At 45.5% G+C, this 22,278-nt stretch overlaps 2 protein-coding genes across 3 annotated transcripts in view; one reads left to right on the forward strand and one right to left on the reverse strand.

Annotated features, from left to right (window-relative positions):
• LOC119979445 (inhibitory synaptic factor 2A) overlaps positions 1-22,278 on the reverse strand; it is a 404,538-nt gene that overhangs the window by 127,401 nt on the left and 254,859 nt on the right. The gene's annotated exons all lie outside the window — the stretch shown is intronic.
• The window catches only part of dock1 (dedicator of cytokinesis 1), a 763,650-nt gene that overhangs the window by 80,200 nt on the left and 661,172 nt on the right, over positions 1-22,278 (forward strand). The window contains 1 exon segment of the mRNA XM_038821673.1: positions 21,987-22,083. Within this exon segment, the coding sequence (XP_038677601.1) occupies positions 21,987-22,083 (97 nt within the window).

The raw sequence follows: 22,278 nt of genomic DNA on the forward strand, positions 1-22,278 counted from the left end.
GGACTTTTGAATAGCTACCGAGGAAATGTTAGACAGAAAAATCCTTGTCTACATCTGGGTATCTACAGAACTGATTCACTTGATAAAAGCAAATTACTGCGGATGCTGGAATTTGAAACCAAAGAGAAAATGCTGGAATATAACTTCAGGTGATTAGCTCTACCCCACCTCGACCCCTTTGTTTTCATCCCATTTAATTTTAACTGTCTTTTACCATTTATTTCTTTCTTGCCTTTCTTTAGATATATGTCCCCCCATCTTATCCCCCTTTCCTTACCTTTTCTCCCCTTTACTTCCCCTTCCCCTCTCCCCACATCTACATCTGTCACAGTTTACCCTCTGATGTTAGTTTCTCTGCTGTTTGACCTTTCACACCTTGTGTTCTCTCGGGGGACTGCCATTAGCACTCTGTCCCCTTGGTTTCTGTGGCTATGACTCATCTTTCATTATCGCACGCCACAGTATAAATAAAAAATTCCCACTTTTAGCTTTGACAAAGGGTCATCTGGACTCAAAATGTTAGCTCTTTTCTCTCCCTACAGATGCTGCCAGACCTGAGATTTTCCAGCATTTTTTCTTTGAGAACTGATTCACTGCTCGATTATCACTAAACTGATTTGCACCTCCAATCTCTGTGATTCGCTGACTAATTCCCGAACCACTGACGACACTTAACCCCCTGACAATCTCCCTGACCACCCAGCTAGCCCCTGACCTGACTATCCCTCCCTACCTTACTACCCCTTAACCCACCCACTACCTCGCCCATTTGTTCACCCCCCTACATTCAATTTGGACGTTTAAGCAGCGGCTTCCATAAAAAGAGGATGTATCTTATCTTTCCCTGATGCTACATCACTGTGACGGAATTCTCCGAGGGATGTTGCACTCTACGTTTCTGGTGAAGCTGGGCTTGGAAGACCTTGGCAAGAAATATAGAGCAATACCAAGACGTGGAAAGGTTTGAACAGAGTGCCAATCTGGTGTAGATTGTCGCTCTGTGGAAGATCCAGACCATGGTTTACACAATGAACATTTCAATGTACAAAGGATTGCAATACCATAGCAAAATGAAGCTCTCCATTTACAGAATAAAAATTAAAGGTCAACTCCACTTTGCATTTTGTATTAAGCCCATAGATCATATGTTAAGTTCATTAAATATGAAGTTTATATTCTAAATAATGTACTTTATGTTTTGTAGAAGTACTGCTAAATTGATTTGAAAACGTCTATAATATTATTTGGTAAATAGCAGATTAATTATGTTGTGACTTTGAAATTAGAGCTTTACTTTGTCTTTGCAGAAGCTTATTCATGTATTATAATCTGGCAATCTTTCAGAGTATACTTTGAAGGTTATTGCTCTAATTAACTATTAGCATATAACGCTTTCAAAATTAAGCATTTAGATTTATTCTACAGATTAAAAATATGTATTTGGATTTTATATGCGCTAGATATTGGTGAGGTGGGGAAAATCTGGATGCTAACCAATATTGTATGGCATACTTTGCTATTTTATGATTTTTGCTTTAATGGAAACTTGGACTTCCATTTTGTACTGCGCTGCTTCAGAGTGTCAAACTCCAAGGGAGAAAAATCAGAAATTTTGCTATTTGACATGAAATGTTGATATGGTGCTACTACTGCTATGATACTAGCAAGTACGCCATACTAGTGGTAGTATGGACAAAGTGCCACTGAGCTGGATTGTTTTGTAATGCGTTGAGAAAGCTTTGCACATATCTCCCAGCTACAATAATTTCTGCTCAGAATTTTTTACTCTAAACATTCCTGGTTATGATTCATTGCCCCAAATCTTCATTATGTGGAGAGGCCCCAAGGAAACTGAAGTTGCTGATGGGTGGTACAGGGCCCTTGAGGAAATCCCAATGTATGCACTTCCAAGGAACTCAAAAGAGAAATTTAAACTTCCAATTGCTGGTTTTACCCTGTCCAACAGCAGTGGGATCAAATGGTCGTATCCACGGTGCCTTGGACTGTTTGCCCTATACTTCCCCTAGTTTTTACACGCATTTACTTAGAGAGCTTTACAGAGCGGGTATGAAATCAGTGAAAATCCAAGTAAATCAGCGGGAGTATCAAAACACCTTCAGCCATATTCAGCACCCGTTCTGGCAATATTCATTCCCTCCCCTCCCAACAATGTGTCCCCATCCCTGGCAATGTTCACACCCACCCGCCCCCGTTGGACAACATTAAATGCCACCTAGACCTCCAGGATTTCCGTTCTAAATCCCTGGCTCCTGTCCAGCCGTTGTCTTAAAAAGTCAGCATTGTCAGGAAATGTAGTGAGTGATGGAGATGTTGAGAATTTTCATGGGGCAGAGGGCTAATATTGTCAGGGGGTGAGGGATGAACATTGTCAGAAGTGAGGGGGTGGGGCAGCATGGTGGCGCATTGGGTTGCACTGCTGCCTCACGGCGCTGAGATCCCAGGTTCAATCCTGGCTCTGGGTCACTGTCCGTGTGGAGTTTGCACATTCTCCCTGTGTTTGCATGGGTTTCGCCCCCACAACCTAAAGATGTGCAGGCTAGTGGATTGGCCACACTAAATTGCCCCTTAATTGGAAAAATAAATTGGGGACTCTAAATTTATAAGAAAAAAAGTGGGGGGATGAACATTTTGGAGGGTTTAAAAAAAATAATTTTATTGAACATTTTTTTAATGAATACAGAACAATAAAATAAAATTAAAAACATATCCTCAAACAGAACTGTAACCCTCCACCTCCCTCCGCTCTCTCCCCCCCCCCCTCCCCCCCCAACCAGCTGATGGTGACTAGCTCTTTAAAAATACAGAATGAAAGGGTGGCACCTTTTATAAAGCCCCCAAATTGCACCCCTTAACGTACATTTAATTTTCTCAAGATGCAAAAACTTCATAAGATCCCCTAGCCTTACTGAGGCATTGGGTGAAGAAGCTGACCTCCACTCCCAACAACCGATGAGCCGAAGGCCAAGACATGCTCCGGAGGATCTGACATCCCAAAAATGGACACATAGATTACTTAGAATTTACAGTGCAGAAGGAGGCCATTCAACCCATCAAGTCTGCACCGGCTCTTGGAAAGAGCACCCTACCCAAGGTCAACACCTCCACCCTATCCCCATAACCAGTAACCCCACCCAACACTAAGGGCAATTTTGGACACTAAGGGCAATTTATCATGGCCAATCCACCTAACCTGCACATCTTTGGACTGTGGGAGGAAACTGGAGCACCCGGAGGAAACCCACGCACACACGGGGAGGATGTGCAGACTCCGCACAGACAGTGACCCAAGCCGGAATTGAACCTGAGACCCTGGAGCCGTGAAGCGATTGTGCTATCCACAATGCTACCGTGCTGCCCTCTCACGACACCAGAGGTCTCTGCTCCAATTCCATTTGTAGAATCGCCGAAGAAGGAAACCTCAATCTCACCAGATCAGGACATGCCCAGAGCATGTGCACATGATTTGCAGGGCCCTCCCACAACACTTACACTTATTTTCCACCACCTCAAACAACCGACTCATCCTAGCCCTAGTTAAGTTTGCCCAGTGGACCACCTTCAACTGTATTACTCCCAGTCTCGTGCACGATGAAGAAGCGTTCACCCTATGCGAGGCCTCACACCACATCTCCTGATCTAATTCCACCCTTAACTCCTCCTCCCTCTTGGCCTTCGTGAGGATGCATTATCCTCCCGTACATTCCCACGGTGCACTACTGTAAACGACTGGAAGACCTCGCAAAGTCCCTCACCTGCAGGTATCTATGACTGCGAAAGCCCAAACTTTCTAATAACTCCTCTGGGCAAATGAACCGCCCCGACTCGCAACCTTGCCTCTAATCTGTCAAAGGACCTCCTGCGTCCAGCGCAAGGATGACCTCTTGCACCCACCTATTGAAGGTGAAGTATTGAAGTATAGGACACAGCCTATTGAAAATGAAACCTCACCACTATTCTTAGAATTCACCCTATTCCAGCTGACACACTGGTCCGGCTTGCCAAGTAAAGTAAAGTAAACTTGAAACACTAGTTTGACCCTAAAAAGGTTAAGCTATTCTAAATGGTGAACAGGGATTCTCACTCCCTGACTCCTATGCAGACTTAGGTGGGTGTTTTTCGGGTCAAACTAGTGTTTCAAGTTATCCCCTGGCATAACCCATATCTTCATGGAAGAATTTTATCTACTTACCACTTAGTAGCTGACACACTGGTCCGGCTTGCCAAGTAAAGTAAAGTAAACTTTCTAATAATAATAATAACCACTCTTTCAGGTTATCAATTTAAACTTAACTTTATTTTCAAGTTAAAAAGATAAAAACTACTTTTACAGAAAGGTAAAAAAATATTTTCTTGTTCGGACCAGTTGTAAGACTTTCAAGTCTATCTTGACAATCAGTTTTCTTTAACTTTTGGTCTTCTGTTCTAGGTTTGCACTGGAGTGCTGAGCTTGTGGCATTTGAGTGCTACAGTGAGAGTTTGGTGACTGAGGGAGTATAAGGGTTCATTTTTATTTAAAGTCTAGTATTTCTTTTATTTAGTTAATTAACTTAAAAGTTGCTGTTTGGTCTATAAGAAGGTGAATTTTGAATCAGCTTTAAACAAGGTTCTACTTGCACTTACTTGCAGCAGGAGCTTGTTAATTAGTTAATTGCATTAGGCCAGTTTTCAGAAGCTAGAGTCACAGTATAAATAGGAGCTAGTTACAGTGCAGACTTTGTTTGCACTGGAGTGCTGAGCTTGTGGCATTTGAGTGCTACAGTGAGAGTTTGGTGACTGAGGGAGTGCTGAGCTTGTGGCATTTGAGTGCTACAGTGAGAGTTTGGTGACTGAGGGAGTTAGGTGAGGAGGGAGTAAGGTGCTCCTTACATTTCATTTCCAATATTTATCAAAGAGCGTGAAGTGAGCCAGGAGTTTAGAGTACAGCTGACTGGAAGTAGAGTCGGAGGGCGGAGGTCCAGTTGGTCCAAGGGGCAGCTAATTCTGTAAAGTAAGAGGGGATGGAGGCTAGGGCAGTTGCATGCTCCTCCTGTAGTATGTGGGTGGTGAGGGAAACCACTGGTGTCCCCGCTGACTATACCTGCGGGAAGTGCACCCAACTCCAGCTCAGAGACCGTGTTAAGGTACTGGAGCTGGATGAACTTCGGATCATCCGGGAGGCAGAGGGGGTTATAGAGAAGAATTACAGGGAGGTAGCCACACCAAAGGTACTGGACAAGAGTAGCTGGGTTACAGTCAGGGGAAAGAAAACTAACAGGCAGACAGTGCAGGGATCCCTCGTGGCCGTTCCCCTTCAAAACAAGTATACCGTTTTGGATGCTGTTGGGGGGGATGACCTACCGGGGGAAGACCCCAGTGGCCAGGTCTCTGGCACTGAGTCTGGCTCTGGGGCTCAGAAGGGAAGGGGGGAGCATAGAATATTCAATAGGAGATTCAATGGTTAGGGGAATAGATAGGAGATTCTGTGGTCGCGAGCGAGACTCCCGAAAGGTATGTTGCCTCCCGGGTGCCAGGGCCAGGGATGTCTCGGATCGTGTCTTCAGGATCCTGAAGGGGGAGGCTGAGCAGCCAGAAGTCGTGGTGCACATTGGTACCAACGATGTAGGTAGGAAAAAGGGTGTGGAGGTAATAAACAAGTTTAGGGAGTTAGGCTGGAAGTTAAAGGCCAGGACAGACAGAGTTGTCATCTCTGGTTTGTTGCCGGTGCCACGTGATAGCGAGGCTAGGAATAGGGAGAGAGTGCAGTTGAACACGTGGCTGCAGGAATGGTGTAGGAGGGAGGGCTTCAGGTATTTGGATAATTGGAGCGCATTCTGGGAAAGGTGGGACCTGTACAAGCAGGACGGATTGCATCTGAACCAGAGGGGCACCAATATCCTGGGGGGGAGGTTTTCTAGTACTCTTCGGGAGGGTTTAAACTAATTTGGCAGGGGAATGGGAACCGGATCTGTAGTCCAGCAACTAAGGAAGACGATAGTCATGACGCCAAAGCACGTAGTGATGCAGTGGGGAAGGTAACAATGACAAAGGAGAGTACTTGCAGGCAAGGAGATGGGTTGAAGTGTGTATACTTTAATGCAAGAAGCATCAGGAATAAGGTGGGTGAACTTAAGGCATGGATCGGTATTTGGGACTACGATGTGGTGGCCATCATGGAAACTTGGATAGAAGAGGGGCAGAAATGGTTGTTGGAGGTCCCTGGTTATAGATGTTTCAATAAGATTAGGGAGGATGGTAAAAGAGGTGGGGGGGGGGGGGTGGCATTGTTAATTAGAGATAGTAGAACAGCTGCAGAAAGGCAGTTCGAGGGGGATCTGCCTACTGAGGTAATATGGGTTGAATAGGAATAGGAAAGGAGCAGTCACCTTGTTGGGAGTTTTCTATAGGCCCCCCAATAGCAGCAGAGATGTGGAGGAACAGATTGGGAAACAGATTTTGGAAAGGTGCAGAAGTCACAGGGTAGTAGTCATGGGTGACTTCAACTTCCCAAACATTGAGTGGAAACTCTTTAAATCAAATAGTTTGGATGGGGTAGTGTTTGTGCAGTGTGTCCAGGAAGCTTTTCTAACACAGTATGTAGATTGTCCGACCAGAGGGGAGGCCATATTGGATTTAGTACTTGGTAATGAACCAGGGAAGGTGATAGATTTGTTAGTGGGGGAGCATTTTGGAGGTAGTGACCACAATTCTGTGACTTTCACTTTAGTAATGCAGAGGGATAGGTGCGTGCAACAGGGCAAGGTTTACAATTGGGGGAAGGGTAAATACAATGCTGTCAGACAAGAATTGAAGTACAGAAGTTGGGAACATAGGCTGTCAGGGAAGGACACAAGTGAAATGTGGAACTTGTTCAAGGAACAGGTACTGCGTGTCTTTGATATGTATGTCCCTGTCAGGCAGGGAAGAGATGGTCGAGTGAGGGAACCATGGTTGACAAGAGAGGTTGAATGTCTTGTTAAGAGGAAGAAGGAGACTTATGTAAGGCTGAAGAAACAAGGTTCAGACAGGGCGCTGGAGGGATACAAGATAGCCAGGAGGGAACTGAAGAAAGGGATTAGGAGAGCTAAGAGAGGGCCTGAAAAATCTTTGGTGGGTAGGATCAAGGAAAACCCCAAGGCCTTTTACACATATGTGAGAAATATGAGAATGACTAGAGCGAGGGTAGGTCCGATTAAGTACAGTAGCGGGAGATTGTGTATTGAGTCTGAAGAGATAGGAGAGGTCTTGAAGAAGTACTTTTCTTCAGTATTTACAAACGGGAGGGGCCATATTGTTGGCGAGGACAGCATGAAGCAGACTGATAAGCTTGAGGAGATACTTGTCAGGAAGGAAGATGTGTTGCGCGTTTTGAAAAACTTGAGGATAGACAAGTCCCCCGGGCCTGACGGGATATATCCAAGGATTCTATGGGAAGCAAGAAATGAAATTGCAGAGCCGTTGGCAATGGTCTTTTCGTCCTCTCTGTCAACAGGGGTGGTACCAGAGGATTGGAGAGTGGCGAATGTCGTGCCCCTGTTCAAAAAAGGGAATAGGGATAACCCTGGGAATTACAGGCCAGTTAGTCTTACTTCGATGGTAGGCAAAGTAATGGAAAGGGTACTGAGGGATAGGATTTCTGAGCATCTGGAAAGGCATTGCTTGATTAGGGATAGTCAGCACGGATTTGTGAGGGGTAGGTCTTGCCTTACAAGTCTTATTGACTTCTTTGAGGAGGTGACCAAGCATGTGGATGAAGGTAAAGCAGTGGATGTAGTGTACATGGATTTCAGTAAGGCATTTGATAAGGTTCCCCATGGTAGGCTTATGCAGAAAGTAAGGAGGCATGGGATAGTGGGAAATTTGGCCAGTTGGATAACAAACTGGCTAACCGAAAGAAGACAGAGAATGGTGGTGGATGGCAAATATTCAGCCTGGAGCCCAGTTATCAGTGGAGTAACGCAGGGATCAGTCCTGGGTCCTCTGCTGTTTGTGATTTTCATTAACGACTTGGATGAGGGAGTTGAAGGGTGGGTCAGTAAATTTGCAGATGATACGAAGATTGGTGGAGTTGTGGATAGTGAGGAGGGCTGTTGTTGGCTTCAAAGAGACATAGATAGAATGCAGAGCTGGGCTGAGAAGTGGCAGATGGAGTTTAACCCTGACAAGTGTGAGGTTGTCCATTTTGGAAGGACAAATCTGAATGCGGAATACAGGGTTAATGGTAGGGTTCTTGGCAATGTGGAGGAGCAGAGAGATCTTGGGGTCTATGTTCATAGTTCTTTGAAAGTTGCCACTCAAGTGGATAGAGCTGTGAAGAAGGCCTATGGTGTGCTAGCGTTCATTAGCAGAGGGATTGAATTTAAGAGCCGTGAGGTGATGATGCAGCTGTACAAAACCTTGGTCAGGCCACATTTGGAGTACTGTGTGCAGTTCTGGTCACCTCATTTTAGGAAGGATGTGGAAGCTTTGGAAAAGGTGCAAAGGAGATTTACCAGGATGTTGCCTGGAATGGAGAGTAGGTCATACGAGGAAAGGTTGAGGGTGCTAGGCCTTTTCTCATTAGAACGGAGAAGGATGAGGGGCGACTTGATAGAGGTTTATAAGATCATTAGGGGAATAGATAGAGTAGACAGTCAGAGACATTTTCCCCGGGTGGAACACACCATTACAAGGGGACATAAATTTAAGATAAATGGTGGAAGATATAGAGGGGATGTCAGAGGCAGGTTCTTTACCCAGAGAGTAGTGGGGGCATGGAATGCACTGCCTGTGGAAGTAGTTGAGTTGGAAAAGTTAGGGACCTTCAAGCGGCTATTGGATAGGTACATGGATGAGGGTAGAATAATGGAGTGTAGGTTAACTTCTTAAGGGCAGCACGGTAGCATTGTGGATAGCACAATTGCTTCACAGCTCCAGGGTCCCAAGTTCGATTTCGACTTGGGTCGCTGTCTGTGTGGAGTCTGCACATCCTCCCCGTGACTGCGTGGGTTTCCTCCGGGTACTCCGGTTTCCTCCCACAGTCCAAAGATGTGCAGGTTGGGTGGATTGGCCATGAAAAATTGTCCAAAATTCTATGATTAACCTAGGACAAAAGTTCGGCGCAACATCGTGGGCCGAAGGGCCTGTTCTGTGCTGTATTTCTCTATCTATCTATGTTCTCTTCTTTGGGTTGCTCGGTCTTCAGATGCTGCTTGTCCCATCACCGAGGAAGAAGTATTTTCTGCTCACTTTGCAGAGTTTCTATCGCAATTTGTGCAGCCTGACCGTTAAAAATGACACCCTTCTACTGTTTGAGCCTAACAGTTGAAGGTTAGTTTCTATCGGTTAGAAGCGTGGCGCCTTTGCAACAACGCGGCTTCGTTCCACCAGCTCGCCATTACTTACTTTGAACTTGCTGACTTTGTTTGACAAGTAATAAATTTTGCCTTTGTCTTCATCAGTACTCTTTCAGATTTATGTATTTTTAATGATTCTTTCAGTCTCAACCCGGGTCATCTATGGGTCAAGCTAATGTCATGTCCAGGTTACCCCCTTTGACTCTATCCTTCTCTGGCTCGGCCATTTTCTAAAAGGTTTCAACATCAAAATGGTGTATGTTATAGTGTAACGTGCCAAAGAAAGCAGTTTGTACGTTCCCCAACCGGAAACCATGGCTCAATCGCAAGATTGACTCTCTACTGCAGGTCTGAGGCATTAAAGTCAGGCGACCCTGACCGCAAAGCCATCTGAGGTGCCAAGAGAGAATATCAGACAAAACTAGAGTCACAGACTAGCGATACAGACTCTCGGCGGTTGTGGCAAGGCCTAAACAACATAACGGGCTACAAAGCGAAGCCAAGCAGTATCTGCAGCAGCAGCGCACCCCTCCCCGATTGAGGTCAATGCATTCTATGTTCGGTACGAGCAGGAAACCAACGATCCGCGGTTGAGTGCCTCAGCCGCCTGTAACACACCCATACCCACCATCACAGCTTCCGAATTCAGATCGGCTTTCCTGAAAGTGAACCCTTGGAAGGCGATGGGTCCAGACGAGATCCCTGATCGCGCACTAAGAGCCTGCGTGGACCAGCTGGCAGATGTGTTCGCGGACATCTTTAACCTGTCCCTCCTCTGCTCCAAGGTCCCCACCTGCTTCAAGAAGACCACAATCATACCGGTGTCAAAGAAAAACCAGGCAATGCGCCTCAATGACTACCGTCCGGTGGCTCTGACTTCAGTCGTAATGAAGTGCTTCGAGAGGTTGGTCATGAAGTGCATCACTTCCATACTCCCAGAATGCCTTGATCCACTGCAATTCGCATACCGCTGCAACCGGTCCACAGCAGACACCATCTCCCTGGCCCTACACTCATCCCTAGAGCATCTCGACAACAAGGACTCCTGCATCAGACTCCTATTTATTGACGACAGCTCTGCCTTCAACAGCATAATTCCAGCCAAGCTCATATCAAAGCTCCAAAACCTAGGACTTGGCTCCTCACTCTGCAACTGGATCCTAGACTTTCTAACCCATAGACCATGACGAGTCAGAATACAGGAGGGAGATTGAGAACCTAGTGGAGTGGTGCAGCAAGAACAATCTATCCCTCAATGCCAGCAAAACTAAAGAGCTGGTCATTGACTTCAGGAAGCAAAGTTCTGTACACACCCCTGTCAACATCAATGGGGCCAAGGTGGAGATGGTTAGCAGGTTCAAATTCCTAAGGGTACACATCTCCAAAAATCTGTCCTGGTCCACCCACATCGACGCTACCACCAAGAAAGCAGAACAGCGCCTAAACTTCCTCAGGAAACTAAGGAAATTCGGCATGTCCACGTTAACTCTTACCAACTTTTACAGATGTACCACAGAAAGCATCCTGTCTGGCTGCATCATATCCTGGTATGGCAACTGCTTGGCCCAAGACCGACAAACCCCAGAGCGTTGTGAACACCGCCCAGTCCATCACACAAGCATACCTCCCATCCATTGACTCCATCTACACCTCCCTGCTGCCTGGGGACAGCGGGCAGCATAATCAAAGACCCCTCCCACCTGGCTTACTCACTCTTCCAAAGTCTTCCATCGGGGAGGAGATACAAAAGTCTGAGAACACGCACAAACAGACTCAAGAACAGCTTCTTCCCCTCTGTTACTAGACTCCTAAATGACCCTCTTATGAACCGACCTCATTAACCTGTATGCTTCACCCGATGCTGTGCTATCTAGTTGCATTGTGTACCCTGTGTTGCCCTATTATGTATTTTCTTTTATCTCCTTTTCTTTGCATATACTTAATGATCCGTTGAGCTGCTCGCAGAAAAATACTTTTTACTGTGCCTTGGTACACGTGACAATAAACATACAAATCCAAGATTGGCCGATACAATCTGCGCTCCTCTGGGTCCTTACCCTTCTTCAAAAGGAGCGACATGGATACCTGCATCATTGCCTCCAGGAGCGACCCCCAAGTCATTGAGTCCTCAATTGCCTCCACTAATACTGGTGGAAACAGGTCAATAAACTTTTAAGAAATTTCCAGCAGGACCTGCCTGATCCCAACGCCTTACCCATCTGCATGTTTCCGATTGGCTTCTGAATCTCCTCCGTCCAGTGGCTCTTCTAACCCTTTCCTGAACTTCCTCCTCAAATATTAGGCACTGCAACCCATTCAAACTCTTCCCCCATGTCCGATTCGTCCTCTGGTTCTACCAACCTCTACAACCTCTCATAGAACTCTCATAGAATGCCTCAAACGCCCCATTCCCTTCTCAGACGCGGCCACTAACCTACCTCCCATATCCTGAACCTGAACAATCTTGGGAAGCTGCCTGCCGCCTCAAAAGGGCAGCCAACAAATGGTTGGCTTTCTCCCCATATTTGTACATTGCGCCCCCCCCCTCACCCTCTGCTTCTGATGCATCGCCTTATCTGTAGTCACCAGATTAAACTGTCTGCAGTTTCTTCCTACGAGCCAGTAGTTTGGGTGCTTCTGCATACTTACCATGTACCACTGAAATTTCATCCAGTTGCTGGCGCTCCTCCCTCGCCTCCCTATTAGCCTGCACCTTAAATGTAATTATCTATCCTTGCTCCACCACCTTCAACGTCTCCCAATTTGTCTGAACTCCAGGCCGGACATTGGGCTGGCCCCTTCTCAAGCATCACATCGATCAGGTCGGGGCATGATCTGACATAACAATAGCAGACTATTCCACTCCTTGGAAACCCCCCCCCCCAACGATCTCATAAGCAGCGGCAACACCTTCACCCCCCCCCCCCCCCCCCCCCCCCCCCTCCTCCCCGAAAGGGATAAATACTTGGAACAGCCTACCTTCATATCCAAAACTGCATTCCAATCATGACCCAGGATCAATTGACACATATCCATACCCGGGATAGTCACCACCTCCCTATTCATAAACTCTACATCAGGGGTGGGCAAACTTTTCCGTGCAAGGGCCGCATTCAGAAATTCACAATTCACAAAGGGCCGCATAGTATATTAAGTAAAATAATTACTTCACCCGGTTATGATTGTGGGCGCCTCATATAGAACATAGAACAGTACAGCACAGAACAGGCCCTTCGGCCCTCGACGTTGTGCCAAGCAATGATCACCCTACTCAAGTCAACGTATCCACCCTATACCAGTAAGTAACCCAACAGCCCCCCCACCCATTAACCTTTAAAAAAAAATTTTTTTTTAAAAAAAAATTTTTTTTAAAAAAAAAATTTTTTTTTTTTTTTTTTAATGACTTGGTGGGCCGCAGAAATACCTTTGGCGGGCCGCATGCGGCCCGCGGGCCGTAGTTTGCCCACCCCTGCTCTACATCATCCCAATTTGGAGCAAATACGTTAACCAAAACTACCGATCTGCCCTCCCAACATCCCTGAGACCATCGCATTTCTGCCTCCCTGATATGCTACCAACTTCTGCATCTGAAAACGGACTCTTTAATTGATCAGAATTGCCACCTCCCGGCTCTACTATCAAAGCCCGAGTGAAATGTCTGGCTTCCTCAACCCTTACGGAGCCATACCATGCATCGACCAGAATCCCCCACCCAAGGTGGGACCGAGCCCCACACATCATATAGGACAAAGAACACGCCTCAGTCACCATCAGCACCATCTACCCCCACCTCTATCCGAAAACCCACCTAACTACCTCTAGGAACCTAGGCGCACCTAAACCTGTACAAACAAGATCAGCAGAACCGTTGAGAGTTAAGCATGGTCAAGCTGTGAGGGAAGTGGATGAATACTGTTTGGCGTGTAAGAATGGGAAAGCACAGTTAGTGAGAGGTGATTGTGCAGTGTTGTGGTTGACGGCTCCATTTAAAATAACGTAAACCAGTGAACTGAAGACCGACCTTATGGGGCATTCTTAAAATTCATGGTGTGAAACAGGAGCTATATGGCTATGTTGGTATTGTGCTCAACAATTGGCCGCCCGCCTCTGTTTGTTCTTGCATCACTTCTGGAACTGGTGCTGGAAGCTGAAAAGGCTCTAGCAACGATGCTGATTAAATCGCTGTCAGTGACAAGTGCATGCTCTTTGACTGGGAAGTATGGGCCATTGAAATTTTAAAGCAGGTCTCTGTGGACTTGATCAGCGTGGAGTTTTCACATTCTCCCCGTGTTTGTGTGTGTTTCCTGTGGTGCTCCAGTTTCCTCCCACAGTTCAAATATGCCAAATGGTGGATTGGCCATGTTAAATTGACCCGAAGGCTGGGGTTACAGGGAGGGGGGGGATTGGGCCTAGGTCAGGTGGTCATTCGAAGAGTCGATGCTGACTTGATGGGCTGAATAGCGTCTTTCTGCACTGTAGAGGTTCTATATCCCCAGGCCCTTCTGCTCGTGCACTCTGGTCGAATTGATTGCAATTCTTATTTTATGTTCGCTCTGCTTATTCTACTGACCAATAATGAGTCACTTCACACTTTCTGCATTAAATTTGATGTGGCATTTGTCAATCTATTCCACCCACCAGCCTGTCAGAGTCCTTTTGAAGTATAACACACCTCAAAGTTCATGATACTTCCAATTTTATGTCATCAGCAGATTTTGAAATCGTGCCCTGTACACCAATGTCTAGATCATTGATATAGATCAAGAAAAGCAGTGGACCTAATATTGACTGCAGGGGAACCCCACTATATATCTTCCTTCAGTCCGACAAACAACCGTTCACCACTAGTCTTCGTTTCCAGTCACTCATTGGGCTCCTTATTCATTCTGCAACTGTCACTTTTATTCTGTGGTCTTTCAATTTTAGATAAGTTTGTTATATGGCACTTTATCAAATTCCTTTTGGAAGTTCATCTGCACCTTATCAATTGCACTCACATCAACCCAACCCTCTGTTACCTCATCAGACGCTCAAGCAAGCAAGTTGAAAGTGATTTGTGCTTCAAAAAAATCTATGTTGGCTTTTCTTAATTACGTTTGAACACGTTTGTATGAGTGACTGCTAATTTTGTTTCAAGTTACTGTTTCTAACAGTTTTCCTTCATTTGAGGTTAAACTGACTGTCCTGGAGTTGCTGAGCTATCCTTACACTCCATTTGTACAAAGGAGTAACATTTGCAATTCCTCAGTCCTCTGACATCATCCTTGTATCTTGAAGTTTGGAAGATGATTTCAAGTGCCTCTGCAGTTTTCACCCTTCCTTTGTCTCATCTGGCCCTGGTGACTTATCAACTTTAAGCAGTAATACTTGCTCAATTTTTAGTCCATGCAGTGTCTTAGTTAATTTCTCTTACATTATGACTTGGGCAATATTGTCTTTAATAAAAACAGATGCAAAGTACTCATTTAATATCTCAGAAATATCTGTCTCCATGAATAAAATCCTCTTTTGGCCCCTGATCACTCTTCATTTCACCATCCTTTTCCTATTTATATGCCTACAGAAACGTTTGGAATTATTTTTATGTTAGCTACCAATCTCTACTCATATTCTCTCTTCTCTATTCTCCACATGTCACAACTTTATATTCAGCCTGGTTTTCAATTCTATTATTTACCTGATATTTGCCATATGCACACTTTTTCTACATTGTATTACTCCATAGCATCTACTCTGGAGCATCCCTCCCCGATGAACTGAGCAAGTTCTATGCTCGCTTTGAACAGCCAATACATCAGTACCACCTGTCCCAACAGCCTTGGACACACCCATACCCACTATTACAGCCTCAGAGGTAAGAGTTGCCTTCTTGAAAGTAAACACGCCGAAAGTGACGGGACCCAGTGGAGTCCCTGGGCGAGCACCCATAGCCTGCGCTGACCAGCTGATGAGTGTATTCGCAAATATCTTCAACACCTCACTGCTCCGCTCCGAGGTCCCTACATGTTTCAAGAAGACCACCATAGTGCCAGTACTAAAGAAGAACAAGGTAGTGTGCATCAACTACTACCGACTGCTCGCCCTGATGTCTGTTATCATGAAATGCTTTGAGTGGCTAGTCATGAGACGGATCAACGCCAGCCTCCTAGATGGTCTTGATCCATTGCAGTTCGCCTACCAAGGCAACCAATCCACAGCAGATGTTATCCTTCTGGTTCTACAATCAACTCTCGGAACACCTCGACAACAAAGACACCTACATCAGACTGCTGTTCATAGACTACAGCTCCGCCTTCAACACCATTATCCCAACAAGACTAATAACCAAACTCTGCAACCTCGGACTTGACCCCTCTGAGCAGCTGGATCCTTGACTTCCTCACCAACAGAACGCAATTTACAGGCGAGGTAACAACACCTCCTCCACAGTAGTCCTCAACACCGGGGCCCCGCAAGGATGTGTGATCAGTCCTCTACTGCACTCCCTATACACACACACGACTGTGTGGCAAGATTCAACTCCAATTCAATCTATAAGTTTGCAGATGTTACGACTGTGATGGGTCGTATCTTAAACAATGACGAATGAGACTACAGAAGGGAGATAGATTACTTGGTTGTATGGTGTACCGAAAACAACCTCTCTCTGAATGTTGGAAAGACCAAGGAACTGATCATCAACTTCAGGAAGGGAAGCGCGACCCCCCCCCCCCCCCCCCCAAAAATCTACATCAATGGCTCCGAAGTGGAGATGGTTGATAGCTTTAAGTTCCTGGGGGTCACTATCACCAGCAGTCTGTCCTGGTCCACTCACGTTGATGCAACAGTCAAGAAAGCCCAACAATGTCTCTTCTTCCTACGGAAGCTAAAGAAATTCTGCATGTCTGCATTGACTCTCTCAGACCTCTACAGATGTGCCATAGAGAGCATTCCACCCGGCTGCATTACAGCTTTGTAAGGCAACTCCTTGGCCCAAGATCGCAAGAAACTGCAGAGTATGGTTAGCTCAGCCCAACGCATCACACAACCTTGCCATCCCCTATTGATTCTGTATATACCTCCCGCTGCCTCAGAAAGGCAGACAGCATTGTTAGAGACCTCACACCACAGCTTTGCTCTCTTCCTAGACCTTTCCATCAGGCAGAAGATACAGAAGTCTGAAGACCTGCACAGCCAGACATAGGAACAGCTTCTTCCCCACAGCTGCCAGACTCCTCAACGACTCTCCCTTGGACTGATCTGTCCCCTGTAAGAACACTATTCACGACACCCTATGCTGCACTTGTTTGGCCCTTGTTTAACACTATAACCAATCACTATTTGTTGATGTACGTTGTCAGTGTACTCTGTCGTACTGTGTACATTCCCTTGGCCGCAGAAAAATACTTTTTACTGTACTTCGGTACATGTTCGTCCTACATTTCATTCTCTTGGTAATGTACCATAACTGTACCTGGATGATCTCTCCTTTGAAAGCAGCTCATTGTTCTGTTATAGATTGGCCAGCCAGTCTTTGATTCCAATTTATCTGGGCCAGTTCTTGCTCCACTGACTTCACTCCTCCTCCAGATTTTTTTATTCTTGATTGTTCCTTGTTCTTTTCCATAACCAACTTAAATCTTATACAATGATCACTGTCACCTAAATGTTCTCCAACTAACACATTTTAAAAAAAATTTAGAGTACCCAATTCATTTTTTCCAATTAAGGGGCAATTTTGATTTGATTTGATTTGATTTATTATTGTCACATGTATTAGTATACAGTGAAAAGTATTGTTTCTTGCATGCTGTACAGACAATGCATACCGTACATAAGGAAGGAAGGAGAGGCTGCAGAATATAATGTTACAGTTATAGCAAGGTGTAGAGAAAAGATCAACTTAATACGAGGTAGGTCCATTCAAAAGCCTGATGGCAGTAGGGAAGAAGCTGTTCTTGAGTCGGTTGGTACGTGACCTCAAACTTTGGTTTCTCTTTCCTGACGGTATGAGCTGGAAGTATATCCGAGGTGCGTGGGGTCCTTAATTATGCTGGCTGCCGTTCTGTGGCAGCGGGAATTATAGATAGATGGGGGGCTGGTTTGCGTGATGGACTGGGCTACATTCACAACCTTTTGTAGTTTCCTGCGGTCTTGGGTAGAGCACGCTCCGTACCAAGCTGTGATACAACCAGAAAGAATGCTTTCTATGGTGCATCTGTAGAGGTTGATGAGGGTCGTAGCTGACATGCCAAATTTCCTCAGTCTTCTGAGAAAGTAGAGTCGTTGGTGGGCTTTCTTAACTATAGTGGCATGGGGGGACCAAGACACACTGTTGGTGATCTGTACACCTAAAAACCTGAAGCTCTCGACCCTTTCTACTTCGTTTCCATTGATATAGACAGGGGCATGTTCTCCACTACACTTCCTGAAGTCGATAGTGTGGCCAAATCACCTATCCTGCACATCCTTTTTGGTCGTGGGGGCGAAACCCACGCAAACATGGGGAGAATGTGCAAACTCCACATGGACAGTGACCCAGTGCCGGGATTGAACTGGGACCGTGACGCTGTAAGGCAGCAGTGCTAACCCACTGCGCCACTGTGCTGACCCTCTCCAACAAACACTTGATTATTTTGAACCACTTCAGTCCCCTAGGACCAGATATTCTTCATCTCTGCCCTTTACGCTATTACTATCCCAGTTTGTATTAGGATAATTAAAGTCCCCCATTCACAACTACTCTATAGTTTGTGCACCTCTCTAATTTCCTTGCATTTTTGTTTGTCTGTCTATCATTCCCATTAGATATGATCAATAGAATACGTTCAGTAGTGAAATAGTACTTCTATTGTGACTTAGCTCCAAATTGATTCTGTCCTTGATCTCTCTGGAACTCTTTCTCCTCATAATCACAAGTACTATTGCACACTCTCTTCTTTACTTCCCTATCTTTCCTGGATACCTTGTATGCAGGAATATTTTGTATCTAGTCTTGTCCGTTTTTTCAGCTTGGTCTCCATTATTAACACATCTCATCAACATTCTCATGGCTACCTGTGCCGACAACTCACCAACTTATTCATTGCATTCTGTGCTTTCACATGCATTAACAGTAAACTTAACTTCACCAACCACGAAATGTATTCATTGTATTCTGTGCTTTCACATGCATTAACAGTAAACTTAACTTCACCAACCACCAACTTTATTCATTGTATTCTGAGCTTTCACATGCATTAACAGTAAACGTAACTTCACCAATTTCTACTGTCTTTCCTACCCTAGTGGGATCCATCATCCCCAATCTCTGTGCACATTATTTACAGTGCTAATATTTTCAAGTTCACGTATTCCTAAGTTAGTTTAAATCTTCCCTAATGGAACTGGCAAATCATACCATAAGGACGTTGGTTTCAGCTCTGTTCAGGTGTAATCAATATTTCCTGTACAGGTCCCATCTCCCTAGAAATAATGTACCAGGAAGCTAAAGCTCTCCGTCCTGTACTGTTTCCTAAACCACACATTCATATGCTTTATCATCCAATATTCACTAGGGTATGATATTGGGAGGAATCCAGAGATTACTAAATTTTGAGATCCTGCTTGCTAGTTTCTTTCCTACCTCACTAAATGTACCGCAGTACCCATGGGCGAGATTCTCCGCAAATGCGGAGAATCGTAAAGGCTGCCGTGGGACAGGCCGTGGCCGACGGCAGCCTTCACGCCCGCTTCCGGGGCCGATTCTCCCCTACCGGGCAGTGCTGTCACGGCGTGTGTCACGGCGGCGCGTCCTTGACGACGGTCGTCAAGGCCGCACGTCAAGCGTCACGCCGGCTGACGCGGCCAATGACGTCAGCCGCGCATGCGCAGGTTGGACAACGCCAACCCGCGCATGCGCAGTTGCCGTCTTTTCCCTCAGCCGCCCCGCAAGACGTGGCGGCTTGATCTTGCGGGGCAGCGGAGGAAAAAGAGTGCGTACGTCATGGACGCATGGCCCGCAATCGGTGCCCACCGATCGCGGGCCTATGTCCCCTTGGCACGGCCGTGGTACTGCCATGCCAATCGGGCCCCCAGATGCCCCAAACGGGCATCTAGCGCCCGTTTCACGATGGCAGCGAGCAGGTTTGTTTGCTGCCGTGTTGAAACGGGCGTGAAGGCCCGGCCGCTCGGCCCATCGGCCTCGGAGAATCGCCGCTCGCCGTAAAAAGCGGCGATTCGTGGCGTGGGTTGGGCGTGGGGGGGGAGAATAGCGGGAGGGCGTGAAAAATGTCGGGAGGCTCTCCCGTTATTCTGCCACCCGGCGTGGGGAGCGGAGAATCGCACCCCATGTCTTTGGCACTGATCTAGACCACGACCGATGGCGGTTCATCCTACCCCCTTGAGAGTGCTGAGTAGCCACTCTATAATGCCCTGACTTGGCACCAAGGAGGCACATTACATCTTGGGCTCACATCTATGGCCAGAGAAAGCCACGTCAGTGCCCCTAATTATCAAATTCCCTCTTGCTCTTCATTTCCAGATTTTGCTCTTGCTCTCATGTTTATCTGAGTCAGCTGTTGTTGTGTGGACATGGCTCTGGCTGCACTCCACAGAGAAATCATCACTGACACCGGTATTCAGAATTGGACAAGATTGAAGGGTGAGATACACTCGGAGCCTCCTGCACTACGTGCCTGGACCTCCTGCACTACTTGCCTGGTCCTCCTGGACCTCCTGCAGTACTTGCCTGATCCTCCTTGACTGTCTGATGGTCAGCAAATCCCTATGACGCAGGGTGATCACACCAATAAATGTACTAGCCATGAAACTCTCAATCTTGTGGATGTGCTGCAATGACACCAGCTGCTGCTCTAGCTTGAAACCCCGGAGTTCAAGCAGATGCAGCTGACAATAGATCCTGTGATTGTCCAGGAGATAAGTATCCTGGAGCTTCCACATGGAACAGGATGCGTAATACACGGACCTTATCCTACTATGCCTCTATTAATTCGACTAATAAACCTGCTGCACAAATAAGAGCCCATCAGTTACTGACCAATCAGTTGGTTCTGTTGTACTAACATCACTTTATCTTCCTAGTGAAATTAACTGACATATTCAACTTAAACTTTAAGGCTTTTCGATGATAAAAATTAATTTATTGAAAAATTCAGAATCCTTTGGTGCTATTATCCCTGATTTTTTAATTTTATCATTGAGATTTAATTCATTGAGCACTGTATAATGATGTCATAATGGTTTAAGTTTTAGGTATTTTTACTAATTATTTTATTAAATCAATCAATTTCGTTGATTAATTTAGAAGAATTTAAGACATGACTTTCAAATTCACTGCACGTTTCCTCATCCTGTGACGTTATTTTGCTTCCCGGACAGCCTGAACCCACTTCCCTTTGACTCTCAGCTCGTGTTCTTATTAAATCGCTGCTCTTTTTAAATCTCCGCTCTTTTAAATTCTCCATGTTTTTACTTTTCGTTCATTTTAGTGCACAGATTGCTTGTTGAGAATTTGTGCAAATTGCGTGTGCTCTGAATACGGTTATCATAAATCAGGGGTGGGCAAACTACGGCCCGCGGGCCGCATGCGGCCCGCCAAAGGTATTTCTGCGGCCCACCAAGTCATTAAAAAAAAAATTAAAAAAAAATTTTTTAAAAAAAAAAAAAAAAAAATTTTTTTAAGGTTAATGGGGGGGGGGCTATTGGGTTACTTACTGGTATAGGGTGGATACGTTGACTTGAGTAGGGTGATCATTGCTCGGCACAACGTCGAGGGCCGAAGGGCCTGTTCTGTGCTGTACTGTTCTATGTTCTATATGAGGCGCCCAGAATCATAACCGGGTGAAGTAATTATTTTACTTAATATACTATGCGGCCCTTTGTGAATTGTGAATTTCTGAATGTGGCCCTTGCACGGAAAAGTTTGCCCACCCCTGTCATAAATGAACTATAATAATGTAAAAAAATCCATTTGAAGCTCAGGCTTTTGAATCAGCTTGCAACCTTGCAGTAGAAACTTGAATGAAAGTATGATGAGACATAAACTAATTTAATGTGTAAATGCAATGCTGTATTGAAATTTGCTTTTAATTTGAAACATTTTTGTTTAAAGCCTTATTTTGGGATATGGTGTCTTTTTAAGAAAAGATTATTCATTTGGATCTATCTTTTTTTAAATTTAAAGTACCCAATTATTATTTTTTTCAATTAAGGGGAAATTTAGCAGGCTAATCCACCTAACCTAACCTGGGTTGTGGGGGTGAAACCCACGCAAACATGGGGAGAATGTGCAAACTCCACACGGACAGTGACCCAGGGCCGGGATTCGAACCTGGGTCCTCAGCGCCGCAGTCCCAGGGCTATCCACTGCGCCACATGCCGCCCTCATTTGGCTCTTTCAATGGCTTCAGGTATCGGGTTATAGAAGGAAATTGAATTATATATTGATGTTGGCAACTTTAGTGCTAAGTTTTTCAACAAAAATGAGTGAATCAATGGCGTCAGGTAGTGACGTTTGTGGAAGGCAAGTACACCAGCAGAAATGTTAATAAGATAGAGATGTTCAATGAAATCTGGTCTTGTTACTGAAACATTTGTTTCTGAAAAAAAACACCTCAATAGGGAAAATAAGTTGGCAATCCGAATATAATCTCACTGTTCTTTATTTCATTGAAGGCTACATGAAACTGTTATACCAAATGAGCTTCCATTGGTTCAGGAAGTCACTACAACCCTTCGAGAATGGTCAAGTATATGGCGGCAGTTGTATGTTGTGAGTGAAATTTTTATATTTTTCCTCCCCACTTTCTTTTTTTTTGCAATGTTTTTTTTGCAATATGTTTATTGCAGTTTTCAAATTTTATAGAATAATAATTTAACGAATAGTGCACCTGAAATTTACATATTGTACAGTTTCTCTCCCCCCCCCCTCCCTCCCCCCCCCCCCCCCCCCCCCCCCCCCCCCCCC

The sequence above is a fragment of the Scyliorhinus canicula genome, chromosome 16 (genome assembly GCF_902713615.1).
Source record: "Scyliorhinus canicula chromosome 16, sScyCan1.1, whole genome shotgun sequence".
NCBI lineage: Eukaryota > Metazoa > Chordata > Chondrichthyes > Carcharhiniformes > Scyliorhinidae > Scyliorhinus > Scyliorhinus canicula.